The sequence below is a fragment of the Colletotrichum gloeosporioides genome, assembly GCF_011800055.1.
Source record: "Colletotrichum gloeosporioides strain Lc1 chromosome Unknown consensus_52, whole genome shotgun sequence".
NCBI lineage: Eukaryota > Fungi > Ascomycota > Sordariomycetes > Glomerellales > Glomerellaceae > Colletotrichum > Colletotrichum gloeosporioides.
Window position 1 is genome coordinate 1 of NW_025544697.1, and position 14,074 is coordinate 14,074.

General features: G+C 50.7%; 5 protein-coding genes across 5 annotated transcripts; 3 read left to right on the forward strand and 2 right to left on the reverse strand.

Annotated features, from left to right (window-relative positions):
- Positions 1 to 1,549: 1,549 nt before the first annotated feature.
- On the forward strand, positions 1,550 to 1,924 carry GCG54_00008334 (uncharacterized protein; the record flags this gene model as incomplete). Its single annotated transcript, XM_045408302.1, has 1 exon — positions 1,550 to 1,924. The coding sequence occupies one exon, from the start codon at positions 1,550 to 1,552 to the stop codon at positions 1,922 to 1,924; it is 375 nt and encodes a 124-aa protein (XP_045262992.1).
- Positions 1,925 to 2,898: 974 nt separating this feature from the next.
- On the forward strand, positions 2,899 to 5,251 carry GCG54_00008335 (uncharacterized protein; the record flags this gene model as incomplete). Its single annotated transcript, XM_045408303.1, has 4 exons — positions 2,899 to 2,997; positions 3,053 to 3,226; positions 3,599 to 4,267; positions 4,334 to 5,251. 4 exons carry the CDS (start codon positions 2,899 to 2,901, stop codon positions 5,249 to 5,251), a joined length of 1,860 nt encoding a protein of 619 aa, XP_045262993.1.
- A 1,116-nt stretch (positions 5,252 to 6,367) lies between these two features.
- GCG54_00008336 (DNA replication complex GINS protein PSF2) lies at positions 6,368 to 7,176 on the reverse strand (the record flags this gene model as incomplete). The annotated part of the gene is made up of 2 exons (XM_045408304.1): positions 6,368 to 6,988; positions 7,063 to 7,176. The coding sequence occupies 2 exons, from the start codon at positions 7,174 to 7,176 to the stop codon at positions 6,368 to 6,370; spliced, it is 735 nt and encodes a 244-aa protein (XP_045262994.1).
- A 2,339-nt stretch (positions 7,177 to 9,515) lies between these two features.
- Positions 9,516 to 11,744, forward strand: GCG54_00008337 (Aurofusarin cluster transcription factor aurR2; the record flags this gene model as incomplete). The annotated part of the gene is made up of 3 exons (XM_045408305.1): positions 9,516 to 10,406; positions 10,478 to 11,070; positions 11,135 to 11,744. The coding sequence occupies 3 exons, from the start codon at positions 9,516 to 9,518 to the stop codon at positions 11,742 to 11,744; spliced, it is 2,094 nt and encodes a 697-aa protein (XP_045262995.1).
- A 189-nt stretch (positions 11,745 to 11,933) lies between these two features.
- GCG54_00008338 (NADPH dehydrogenase afvA) lies at positions 11,934 to 13,486 on the reverse strand (the record flags this gene model as incomplete). The annotated part of the gene is made up of 5 exons (XM_045408306.1): positions 11,934 to 11,983; positions 12,040 to 12,595; positions 12,663 to 12,815; positions 12,872 to 13,300; positions 13,388 to 13,486. The coding sequence occupies 5 exons, from the start codon at positions 13,484 to 13,486 to the stop codon at positions 11,934 to 11,936; spliced, it is 1,287 nt and encodes a 428-aa protein (XP_045262996.1).
- Positions 13,487 to 14,074: the final 588 nt, after the last annotated feature.

The following is a 14,074-nucleotide window of genomic DNA, read 5'->3' on the forward strand; positions in this document are numbered from 1 at the left end:
TCTAGAATAAAATCTCTAGTATTAATTATCTCTAATAAAAAATATTAATTTAGTATAAGATAATAATACTTTATAAGAGGGTTAAAACACTTATAATCTATTAGTTACTAAAGCTTATATATAAAAGCTTCTATTATAACTTAATCCTAATATTACTTATACTTAGCGCCTAAATATAATAAAATAATATTTAATTACCCTATTAATAGACCTAAGCTTTACCCTCTCTATTAGTATATTTAATTCTTATCTAATTAACCTCTATAAGAAGTACTTAAATACCTATAAAGAGAGGGGTTTTACTCTTATAATCTACCTTAATAAAAAAAAGCTAAATCTTAGAAGCTTAAACTATATATAGATATTATTTTATAGTACTTAATACTATTATTATAAAACGTCTAATATAAATCTATATAATATATCTTAAATATATATTAATATAGGTATAAATCTAGAAACTAAATCTCTTTAGCTTTTTATATCTATCTATAAACTATAAGAAGTTAGGTCTAAGGACTTTAAAGTTAGTATAGTATTACTAATTACCCTTTTATTATTAAGCTATTTTATTTAGGAATATCTATATATAATAGTTATAAATCTAGTTTTTTCTAATAATAATATTAACTATAAAGTAGATATACTAATAGAGGTAGCTCTACTTAAAATTTAAAATAGCTAATATCCTCTATAGATCCTTCTCTATAAACTTAATTACTATTACTTTAACTTTAGTTCTCTCTTCTTTATTAAAATATTATTACTTTATATTATATTTTTATTATATTTTCTTTAATTATTCCTATAATAAAGTACTATATCTTTAGTAAATAAGTTTTTATAAAATCTAATTATCTTTTATATTCTATTAATAGAAGAGATATTTAATTATAAGAAGTATATTCTCTTTCTATTCTAAATTATATTAACTATAGTACTATAATCCCTAGTTAGTAAGCTAATACTTAAATATCCTTTTACCTATATTTATACCCTCTTCTAAGAGTATAGTTACTATATTATCTATAAAGATATTATTAAAGAAGAGGCTTTTAATAAATAGACGATAAAGTTCTAGGTTAATAAGTATACCTTAACCTATAATAAACTTAGTGAATATAGTATAGAGAGAGTAAAAAGATATTAAACTTAACTTTATAATTATAAGTAATTATAGGGGGATTCTAAGTAGGTAGAGGGAAAAAATTAATATAGTTATTAACGTAGTAGTGAGGGTATAGGGTTAAATTAGCCTAACTTTCGTCTACGAAACCCCTAAAATCTGAGGTTGGCGGATTTACCTTAGTGGTGCACCGTAAGTACGCTACCCCCGGCTAGCTGATATCAGCTGTTCATGCTTCAGGCTGGCGGCTAGCACATATTAATCCAACGGCGCCGTTTCACTTTTACCTGGTTTTTCTTCTTCTCTCACGAATCTTTGAAAGGCGAAAGAAACTGCCATCATCACAGTGACAAGACAACGCACCGCGAATCAACCCACGCCGAAGACGCAAATCTACCGACATTTAATCCACCACAACTTACGATGCGAAACCCATTCAAGGCCAAGAAGCAGCGTCAGACTTGGGAAGGTCGATCGAGAGCGCTCACACTGGACGACCCCGTCTTCAAGGACTGGGACAAGGAGGAGCTCAAGTTCGAGCCGAGACACCAAAAGTCGGATGAAGAACTCGCAAAGAAATCCGCAGCCAGCGATGGCGGTGACCCTTCCCGCCTCTCTGGCGAACACGCTGGGTCATACTACAACTTCGACAGCACGCTAGGCTACGCGACCGTCGCGGGCGCTTTCTCTGGTGCTGAGGCCGGGGGGCCGAGCGATGCGGGCGCCAGCAGCAACGCGCCCGACAGTGGAGCCAGCGCTTCGGGAGGTGGGGATCCATCCGGCGGGTCTTCTGCATGACTTGAGGCTTTGAAGATCGTTGGGATGACGCCGGTCTTGCAGCGGCATAAATGATGGATTATTCGGGGCTTTCGATTTTGAGCTGTTGGAGGAGTCTATCTTGGGGAGTTTGTTCTGAAATGACTTGTTTCCGCGGGCTGGCGCTTGGAGTTTGGGTTTATGAACCATGCACGAAATTGTACGATGTCGATACCACTTGGGAGGCTAATCTCGAATCTTTCGGTCGCGGATATATGGAGATAAGAGCAAAACGCACGTTAAAATGACATCATTATTTGAAAGAACAGAAGGTGGACTTTTCGGATGATGAACCAATCGCATGTCAATATTGCGGACGTGATGCGTGATGGACGGACTGGCCGAGAGGATGCTAGGATGCCTAGCAAGGGGCACGATGTAGGATCGTGGCACAACAACGCAGGCGAGAGAATATGGAGCAAACATTTCTCGCTTGGTCGAAGTCGCCACGCGATACACCGTCGAGCTGGTCTAAGAGGGCATCTGAGTATGAATCAGGGTCTCGCGTTAGCCACCACTACTTTAATCCTCCCTGGAGGAGCTTTCGGCCAATTCCCAGGAGGACCAGGATCAAAACCTAAGACTTCCAACTGAAGTTGAACTTTCTTTCGCCTTTTGCGTCAAGTTACTGTCGTCATTTGTAGCTAAGCGAGCTTACCAGTCATCACCGTTTGCGAGACAATGTCTAGCAAACAAACCCCTTGGCTCAGCCCTCTTAGGCGATGCTGACTGCAGGCTGCCTTGCAGGCGACCACGCCAGCCGCAATGCGATTCCTTGGCAATGAGTGTTTAAGAGGCATAAGCCATCTTTCCAACCTTCGATGTCTTCATCAAGCAAGCCCTCATTGTTCTCGCACATTTCAAGTCGTTTCCAACTTGGGCCATTAAACAAATCTTATCGGACTTCCATTTCAAACGTACCGCCGGCGGAAAGACTAAAATGCCAAGCGACAAACATGACTGATAACGGAGCCAATGACTTTTGCCCAGTCATCGATTGCTACAACCTGTCAGAGACTTCAATTCAAGCATATCCTGACATCTCGGGCAATGGTGTAGGTAGAATGTGCAATCTTATGGTATGTGATCTGAAGTGCTAATGCCCTTTAGGTTTTGATTGGCTTTATGGGAACAGCCTATCTTGTACTGTTGTTGGTCATTGGCAACTATTTCCTCGCATATGACCCCACGGACTGTCCCTTTCACAGCGGGAACTCCAAGAATGAGAGCATAAATAGAGAGCTGTGGCGGCCAAATCCGATCGATGAGAGGTTCCTTAGGTGGGTCCGGAAGGGACCGTTGGTATTCACGGATGACACCTGCGCACGCCTTCGAATGGCATTTGATGAGGTAAATAGCCTCAGTTTGATTCTTCCATTGATACTTTAGGAGACCGCCTAGTTTTCCTGTGTCTGCGCGGCTATATTTCCTGTGCACTTGATTACTCCTATCGAAAGCGATAGTATCGATAGCGACGATGAGGACGAGGATGAGGACGACTATAACGATAACGACGATAATACTAGAAGCGACGACGACGACGACGATAGTAAAGTGATTAGAGTATATTCACAGGAAAAGTAGTCGCTCTAGCGCAGGGAAAATAGGCGGTCGCTAATTTAGCATATTGCCAGTGATGACTAACAAATTGAATAGTCAATCATCATGCTCTGTGACGTACAAGTCGTCACTGGGCTCGGCATTCTGATTAGCGGATTTGTCCTCTTACGATGTGGTCTGGACGCTATTCACTGGCAAATAGCCGTCTTCTTAGCGTGGTTTTCTACCGTCACCCATCTATCTGGGCTAACGGTTCTTCGGACTCACCTCAACACCTATGTCTGGTCCAAGCATCTGCGATTTTCACTCATGTTCCTTCTCCTGATTCTTCTCCTAGTGGGAATCGTACCCACCGGATTCTTCAGCCTGCGGAACAAGAACTTTTCCTCGCCAGCAGTATGCTACTTTGACCTGAAGTATGGCTTCTGGAGATTCAACGAAACCTTGAGTCAAAGCGACTTCCCGGAGGTGCAGCTGGAACGTACGCCGGCATATCAGGCTATGGTATACTCCATGGTCTTGCTTGTTCTCGGCTTTGGTACCCGGTCTATGAAGTTGCTCCACCCGTTGTCTAGGACGTTCAAACTCAACGTCAGGAAGCCAATGAGTCGTCGCGTGAGAAGACTTTTGACAAACTTCTCAGACGCACCGGCATCATCAGATCGCAGGAAAATGCTCAGGACTGAGCTCATCTTGAAGCCTGCTTTGGCAGGGTTCTTTATGGTCAGACTGACGTCAGACTTTTTCAGCTCGTCCCTTTTTGAGGTGTGTCAACCCAGAAGTCACTCCGAGAAGTTAGGGACGGCTTGACTGACAATTGTCTCAATTTAGGTTTACTGGCTCTGCGTGATCCTAGTCTGGGGCATTATTAAACTTCTTGGTACCCGGAATGAGCTCCTTGGCCTCATCGTTACAGCCGTCGACGAAGATCAGCTCACGCTGGCTGAGGCGGAGAACCAGTGGACTTTTGGGCAAATACTGCCTGTAATCCTCTTGTTCGGCCCGGTCTTCACGATATTCGGCACCTTTGTTCACCACATCACTAAGCCGGACTCTGCAGACTCGCAGCCTCAACAGCACGATGTCTATTCAGATAGCGGGTCCAATGGGGCCGCCATGTCCGGCACGACGGTGGCTCCCAGTCGCGCCACATCATTCGGACAAGAGAGTACGAAGATAGCATCGAAGGATGCGGAACCCACGGAGAACGCCGCCGACTCTCACGCTGGCTCGTACGATACGGATGAGGCTTTTCATCAGGCTATCCCGCATCTTGAAGATTACAGGTGCGCGTCTTGGCTGCCCGTCTGCGCAGCCTTCCCGTTTCTCGGGCTGCTAGCAGCGGTGATGATGGCCTTTGCAGCGTCGTTCGTTTTCAACAACTACTTCCAGCCAGGCCTGACGCTATACGATCTCTGGATCAGCGACCTCAATTTTGTCTGCAATCTGTTCATCAACTACCCCTGCGCTTGTGCAACGACCATCCGATTGGGCCTGTGGATGGAAGGAAAGCATCCAGCGAATAGTGCGCCCCAAGGATGGAGAAAATTACTGTTCTTCTGCGCCTGTGCAATCATTTACTGTGCGGACTTTCTACTGACGATGAGAAGGCCGCACATTTTTGAGCTTTCTCATCGGTGGCTGTCGATATCACCGATTGGTGGGCTGATAGTCACTTTGTGCTTGTACATCTCCCACGCCGCTGTCTTGTCTCTGGGGACATTGAGGAATAATGTCTCTGCAGCATGACTGAAACAGCAGTCGGGTTTTCTTACCTGTGTCAAGAAGCACAAAAAGTCTTTTCCACCACTTTTTTATCGTTGTATCGTGAGCTGGCTCAAGAAAACAACGTTGTATCTATATGTCTTTAGTAATTATTGACGGAGAGTTTTGCTGGCCGGGCAGTGTCTAACGCGCACCCCCTTTTATTTTAAAGCAATTAAATTTCTTGTACTCGCTGTTGTCGTCACTGTCATCGTCACTATTATCGTCCGTCGTCTTCGTCCATGGTTGGAGCGAAGTATAAGTATACTACGATCAAAGTCATAGAGAGCACTGCCCAGATAGCAGAATCCTTGAAGTAATAGTACAAAACCTGCTGTATTATATGTGGAGATGTTGCGGAGGGTGGGGTGAAGTGTTTAAAGCCTTTATCGTCCCAGACGAATGCACAAAGCTCTTTTCGACTCGCCAAAAAGCCTAGTGAGGGAAACCCTGCGCCATGAAATAGACGAGAATAGCACCAGTAATGAAGAGGGAGTCCGTCTTGTGGCGTGGACATTGCTCGAGGTGAAGCTAGCCACGGAGCTTATCAGTCTTGGGAGAGGATGGATGTATAGATCAGGATAGACAATGCACCGCCTGTAGATATACCTAGATATAGGATAGGCCAAAGTCACATGGAAAATATTCAGGGGCTACTAATCGTTGCCTCAGCATGGCTCTAGTCGTTGGTATCATTGGTGGTTGCCCTATTATAGTTTGTCCGATGTCTAGTGCTCGGGCACGGGAATATACACAGCCTCGAACCATATTTGAACCTGTATCGCGCCCAGACGACCACTGGATCCAAATGGTGACTGCAGGTCTGTTCCTTATTGCGGCCAATAACATGTGTCAACGGCAATCGGGGTAGTCATTGTGAGCAGGGCCCCAAAAGGCAGACAATTGCGGGGAGGCTTCGCAAGGCCTAGCTGCAGGGTCTATCAGCGTGAGAACACTCATCAAGACAGAAGCTCCATACCTGAGTTGTAGGCGGGCGTGAATAATCGCATGCCCAAGGCGTACATGTGCCCTGGCCGTTTGGACTTTTGCAAAAGCAAGGCGCCGACTCTCTCGGACGAAGAGAGCATGCAACGCCGGGTATCATAGCATATCTTCGTCTTCGTCATAATCAACACCCTCTCCGCGCTCTTCCTCCTCCTCGCGTCTGCTAGCCTCGGCGCTCGCGCCAATCTTCCGTACGCCCTCTATGACGCCCAGGAAGAAGCCGCGGCTCTCGGCCAGCTCCATTGCTCCCACTCCACGCAGACTCATGACACCCGCAACCTCGGAAAGCTCTTCCGTGCTCTTTCTCAGCTTCGCGGACCGCACTTCTTGGAGGTCTCGGAGGAGTGACCTGACTTCTGAAGGGGCAGGTATATCGTCGATCGCGTGGGCGAGCAGTATCTCTGCGAGCTCGAACCAATGGTATGGCAGGGCGTTTGGCGGGGCATCGGCGGTACATGAAGGTAGGAACGGGGCGGAAAGCGTCTCTTCGCCGTATCGGCTGGCGTTTCCTAGCGCGTCGCCTCTGGCGGGCGGTGGTGGAGGGGGCGAGAAGGCATCGGGCTCGACTTTGGTTTCGTGGTGGACGATCTTGGCAAGCGACTGGGGATGGAGCCACGGGGGAGGGACAATGTTCGCTCGACGTTGTTTCTTGAGGAGGAGGGCGAGCCACATGGGCAGATCGGCGCGTGCCGGAGGTCGTAGGGCTGGTGTTGCACCCTGCAAGACGGAGTGACACGTCAGTAAAGGGATCGATGGCGACGCGTCGCGGGGGGCACGATGGAGGGGCTCACGCTTAGCAGGTCGATGCTCTCCAGACGCTGGCGGGGCACAATTGTGACCAGTTCCATTTCGCAAAGGAAAGCAACTTCGGCGGGTACGAGACCCGACGGCAGCGGTAAGGCCATGGTCTCTGGCGGGAGATCTGTCGCAGGTGACGGAACGGACTGGATGATGTCGGGGACGGAGCTCAGGTTTGGCGGCGGTGCAAAGGCGCGTCAGGTCCGCCGCGGCGGGGAGCGCGGAATCTGGAATGAACCGGCCCGCTGTGCCTGAGTGATGGAGGTGGGGCAGGGTCTGGGCGTGGAATGGAAGGTGCACTGAGTGTGGGGTGGCCCTTCCGTTCAGTGAAATTCTCTTTCGCGCCTTGACATTTTGACAAGTCCACAGTCCATCTGCAGGCTCGGGCTGAGGTACGTACCGGGGGCTCGGAGTCGGGCTGCAAGGCCGAGCTCCACTTGCATCCCGAAGCCCCACTCGAGGCCCGGCCCCTCCGTGCCGTTTACCAGGCAAGCGGGCAAGCAAGGCGTGGAGGGAAGATGCTGATAAGGCGGATAAGGTCGCCATGCGGAAAAAAATCCCATTCTCTGCCAACTGGGGTCGCGTAAATGTAAGGCTCAGGGGTAAGGTCCAGCTGAAATGTTGCCCTACTGGACGAGCTGATAGCCCTATTTGGACCTCGGCTTGATTAAAAAGCTGCGCGCCTGGACCAGTCCAGTCCAGCATGGTTGGCTACGTTCCAGACCCTGGATCCAGACCCCCGGCGAATCGGCGCGACACGGCGAGATGCAGTATCGTGGCAATTGATGCACGTCGAGAGCACTCGGTTTCCAGCCTCCTCCTCTCATCCCGTGCTTTCGTGCATACGCATGTTCGAACTCAATAATCGCGCCAAGGCACCGACACCGCGGATGAATACGGACAGCGATGCCTGGTCCTAGTCGTACCGAGACCCCAAGACTTTTGTTTTTCTCGTCGGGGCTTGTCCGGTAGGCGTGCCCGGGACTAAGTACCTACATGCAATGCCGTTCCGCGCTAATCACCATATGAGGCCACAACTTCAAAGATACGAGCCAATAACATGCCTTGCTATCGAAGCGTTCCTTGCCGAGAAACATTATGTAATCCTCCTCATTGAGATCTCTGTGTCACTTCATCTACTAGGGAAAGGAAACCTGCTCTGGCCTAACGGTTGCGACTTGAATTGCCGATCTCACCCCCTTTGCCCACACAACACAACCTCACCGGTCGGGATTCTCCGACGTCTCGTCCCATTCAGAGTTCTCACGTGCGTTCCATATCCACCGTTTAACCACGCTGTACCGTATTCCTCATACGGTGACCCTTCTTGCATAGGACACCGGACCTGGAGTCGAAGCCCGGCAACCGCGGATTTTGTTGTCCTGTCTGTGATGAATTGATCTGTGCTGCCCAGAGCCTCGCCTCGCCTCGCCTACCCCCGTGACGGTGACCTTCGCCAACAGCCGCAGTTCGTCACAAAAGAGTCGTATTCGAATCTCGATACAGACGAACGTCTTGGCTGTGTCCGAGTCATTGATGACGAATCCTTCCGTTCTCCCCGACATCTCGTCCGAACGCTAGGTGCCTACCCCGGCTCGGAGCCTGGAATCAGGGAGGAAGAGAAAGAGAGAAGGGGAACTGCAAGGATCTCTAGGGCCCAGCCAGGCTACACCACCACTTACGCTGTCTGTGTGTGTTTTCCAAGGCCACAAGTCCCAAACGGCCGTACCCCACCGTCATCCAACAAGCACGCATCCTGCTTCTCAAGCACACGCTTGCTTGAGGGGGAGGGTCTGGTGGCGCATTCAGTATCCGCCAGCTTGGCCGCGGCCGCCCTCATTGGGACTTGCACTTCTGCAGGAAAGGCGGTGGCCCAGACGTGGTGTCCTTTCCTTGGGCTGCTGCGAGACTCGGGTGGAGTGTTTTCAGCTGGCATTGCCCATCAACACCGCATTCTTCCTTCTTCATACCACCAGTGACTACGCGTGGCGGCCCGATCCTGCCTCCAACTGACGGGGTCGGCAGTTCCTGACGGGCAGCCACGCACTGTCTTAGGGGCATAATTCCATTGTGGAGCTCTCCATCTTCACCTACAGTGGTGTTTCGGGCATGACACCGCAGACTCTGGCTGGTCATCGAGCCCTGCCGTTGTCCACCGTTGTCCACGGTCTGCAACCTCTTTCCGCGGGGATCATCTGCCCAGAAAGCCCTATTGATCAGAAGAGGAAGTCCGCCTGCGGCGCCAAACAAGAGTCTTCTAGGGCTCTGGCGCCGCATTATCTCTCCCAAATCAGGGTTGCTTCTTCGTCGAATTTTCTCCACCGGCCGCAGCCCCCCCTAACGGACGGCCAGCCCTACCAGCAACCTCTTGGAGGGTTTTGTCAGCCGCTCGTCGGAGCAGATTGTCTGCCTTTTTCTGCTTTAAGCTTGAGGCAAACTCTCGACCATGGCAACGCCCTCCACGAAGGACAACTTGGCTCCTCAACCGGAATTTGGTAAGATCCTGTTCAACAAGCCGTGCAGTACGTGCCGCCGCCGCAAAGTGAAATGCGACAGGCAACTGCCATGTGGAACTTGCGGTAAGAACGGCACGGCCGCAACCTGCACTTACGATGTTCCGCGAGAGGGCACCCCCGAGAGCCAGCAGCGGCTCCAGGAGAGGGTGGCGCGTCTCGAGAGAGAGATTGAGGAGCTGAAAGGGATGGCTGCACGCGGTGAACCGTTAAGGCCTCCGAAGATTCCCCTGCTATCGACAACTCCATCAAGCTTCAGCGAGTACAACAGCATCGAAGAGTCCATGGCTGGCGACCCCGGAATCCAAGTTGACGACGAAAACGTGTCTTTCTATCTCGGACCGAATTATTGGCTCAACATCCAAGAGTATAACTACGAACCTCGCCATCTCTACCGTATCGAGTCCGACAAGACCGGCAAGAATCCGGATAGTCCTACTGCTTGGCCAATTGGTAGGAACCCAGCATTGCCGGATATGTCCCATTTCCACCTCGATCCGGGAAAAGAAGACATCTTGACCGACCTCTTTTTTGCACATGTCGAGCCGTTTATCCGGATGTCCCACAATGCTTACTGGAGACAGCAAATCACGGATTTCCGAGTTGGTGTCAGCAAGATTCCGGTGGACGTAGAAGCGGCGATGTTTACTACTCAGGCGTTGACTGTAGCCGCGTTACCCGCAGTCGTGGTCCAAGAGAAGCTTGGGAAGGCAAAAGAAGACGTTCTGCGGTACCTGCAGGAGGCTTCGCAACTCGCATTAGAGCGGGCAGATATTCTGCGCAGCAGGAAACTCCTTGCATTCATCGCGTTGCTTTACCATATCGTAGGTTAAATGCTTTTGACTGCCTCTGGGCTTGTCACGGCTAGGGAAAGGATACATGCTGACATGTATAGCAAATGAAATTTATTACGGGTGATGGAGAAATTGCCGTCTCTCTCCTTGGCTTGGCTGGTCGTTTTGGGACTCGAATAGGGCTGCATCGCGACCCAGGTCATTATCCGACATACACACCGTGGGTCACAAACATGCGACGACGGATATGGGGGCATTTTGAGCTCTTGGACAATCCAGTGTACAACCTCGAAGGAGCTGATTCTGGACTGCCATTTATCTCCGATACGCAGTCTGCAACGAACGCAAACGACAGTCAGTGGGTTCCTACTAGGTTCGCCAAACCCAGCTCTGCCCCATCAGATCAAGAGGGAATTACAGATATGTCCTTTGTTCTGGTGCGTCAGTGCTTGATGAAGACCATGCAGTCCATCGCACGAAGGAGGACCGGTTCCAGTCCAGAAGAGCTCGGCAGAATTGTTGAGCAGACGGAGAATTTCTTGACGACCAAGTTCATGAGTCATGTCATTGCCGCAAATCCGAGCCATGCGATCATGCTCTCGTACTACAAGAGCTCAATGAAGAGCATGAGACTTCTGATCCATCAACTTCACGCACAGCGTACGTTTGGCCCGGAGCCCGATTATCGGGCGAAGTAAGATCGAAAGCCTTTCCTTCATGGTCTGATCGACGTTACTAACATTGCTCTACCCTCTCAGGTACTACCAGGAATGTGTCGAAATCCTAGAAGAGATGGAGCGTGGAGAAAACATCGCACTGCAGAACCACTGGGGCTGGCTTTACCGATGGCCAACAACGCCCTGTTTGATCTACAATGTACTCATTGGCCTGCGCGATCAATCAAATCACCCAATTACGGACCGAGCCTGGCGGCAAATCAACGTGGTGTTCCGGAGGCACAACAACGAAGACATTAGCATGCGCAAATTTGCTGCTTGGCGAGTTATCGAGGAGCTCTGTGAGGAGGCGATTCACTATCACAAGCAACGAACTCACCAGGGAGCATGGTACACGCACAGGCTTGACGCATTAGGGCCAACAAGTACAGCAAAAGGAAAGGAAACACTGTCGCTGGAGAACGCGACGGTTGATGATATTCTAGGGGACGTACGGATGTTTGGGCAGCCGAGTGCATCCCACACAGCCGTCATGGGTGGTCCAGGCTACTTTGCGGCCCAACCAGTTCTGCAACCTATGAGCTTTACATCCTGGGGCCAACCCCCTCAGGCTACTGTTCCGTCACAATATCCCACAAACGCGGATTCTGACGACGAGGAAGAGGACGACGACGATGATGAAGAGATGTAACGACGGCAGGGCGGACCAAAAAGGGGATTAGGTGTTGAGGCTATGACTATGTGGGCTATCCTATGAGTTGCGACGGTGCTAGTCCATCGCGCACCATCCACAACGTGTCTATTACGACTAGAAAAAGAACAACCAATAGAAGAGGAGGAAAATGGCTGCACAGCCAATGATGACTTGAGTTTCAGCTCGTCAATGCTTACTGGGCCGGTGAGTCCTGGTGTTCCCAAAGGCCCAACCATCTGGGGAACTCAAAATTAGTCGAAATCAAAGCAACTGAAAGACGTGCTCAACTCACATTGACTAGCGACGTAGATGTCGATGTCCAGCTCGTCGGCCCAAGACCAGACCAAATTGGGGTTCTTGAGGAATGCTCTGCCAACAAGAACAGCATCCGCTTGCCCATCGGCGAGAATCTCGCTGGCCTCCTTTCCGGTCGAGATGCCACCGACGGACCCAACGAGTGTCCCGGTTCCCTCAACAGCCTTCTTGACAGCCGCAGCCAAGTGAGCCTGATATTTTGGCCCGAACTCAACCTTCATTCTCGCGTCAAGCGCGCCGGCGGAGACATCGAGGAAATCGACACCCTTGTCCGCGAGGATCTTGGCAAGCCTGGTGGCTTGGGTGATTTCCCATTGGGGGATCGACGGATCGTGTTCCAAGTAGTCGGTAGCCGCTAGCCGAACAAGGAGAGGGTAGTCCTCGGGGACGTTGGCGCGGGTCAGCTCGGTCAACTCGACCATGAGACGGATACGGTTCTCGAAGCTGCCGCCGTATCTGTCGGTCCTGTGGTTGGAGGCTGGGGACAGAAACTGGTTGATGAGGTAACCGTGGGCAGCGTGGATCTCGATGGTCTTTGTGGGGGAGCCGGGTTAGTCCGAGACATGGTGTTGAATGCAATCATCATGGACTTTCACTTACATCGTAGCCGATTCTCACGGCGCGCTTCACAGCCTCAACCCACTTGGTCTTGAACGTCTCAATCTCCTCGAGGGTCATCTCCTTAGGCACGTACGTCGCATTGGAGTATGCCTCTGCAGATGGGGCATAGACAGTCTCAGGCCATCCCCGTGCCTATTACAGCATCAGTCTCATCACAACCGCCACTGTCGCGTGACATTGTCTCATACCTTTTCACTTGCGACGGCCTTCCGGTCAACCCACGGGGCGATAGTGCTCGCCTTCCGTCCCGCATGTCCAATCTGCGCGCCGATGAAGGCCCCTTGGCTGTGCACAAAGTCAATGACCTCCCTGGCGGCTTCGACATGTGAATCGCTCCACAGCCCCAAATCCTCGGGAGAGATCCGGCCCTCGGGCACGACGCTCTGCACTTCTGTCAGGACGAGGCCCGCGCCGCGCACCGCATAGCCGCCCAGGTGCGTCTTGTGCCACGGTGTCATGTGCCCATCATCGGCGGAGTACTGGCACATGGGCGAGACGAAGATGCGGTTGTGCAGGGTGAGACCGCGCAGCGACAGCGGGGAGAAGAGCGTGCCGGCGGGCTGGGGATCCCTGGCGGTGCCGGCGGCCGGGTGCTGGATCGGGGTGAAGTACGGAACCTTTGGTCCGGGGGGTGTTAGCATTAAACAAGGCTAGTGGAGCGAAACGACCGTTTGGCAGAATGAATATGCAGCAGCATTACATACATTCGCGGCCCCCTCATTGATGAGATTGGGCTTGGAGATTTGCAGGGCGCCAGCAACCGGAGCTTGGTCCGCGGCCTGGGGAGCTTCGATCTTCGTCATTGCGTGATTGGCGCGTGTGTGGGGGTGCAGGTGCTATTTCAGACGGGGACTTGGATTGGATGGTTTAAGCTTGAATTGTGCGGTCGTGATAATTCCCGAGATGATGCGAGCTGTTCGTATTTCTGGGAGACATGCAGCAAGAGAGACTCGGCGAAAACGGCGAGACCTTATATGAACCGTCCATCTAAGCTTGTGTTACCATCACGACGGAGAGGGACACCACGCATGCGGCTTCGAGTTGAGCCGCACGGAGCTGAATAATCGCATCTAACGCCGACATCTTTGAAATGTCGGCGTTCTGTTTGGTCATCGGGCGAATTCAATTGCAGAAAATGCCGATGACGCCACGAGCGCGCGGTACCTAATTCGCTCGGGTTGACATTCCTCTTCTCGCTACACTGCTTCTGGAATGGTTCTGAAAAGAGTACATAGACTGATTACCTACGCGAGTGCAAGTGCTGACCGCATTAATACAGCGCCCTAAGTATCTCTGATATGTCGAACGTAAGGTGCAGCTACATATCCCGAGTGGTACATTCTTATGCAAGCAAACGCCGTCGCGTTTCGAATGTCAGACCTGATTACTCA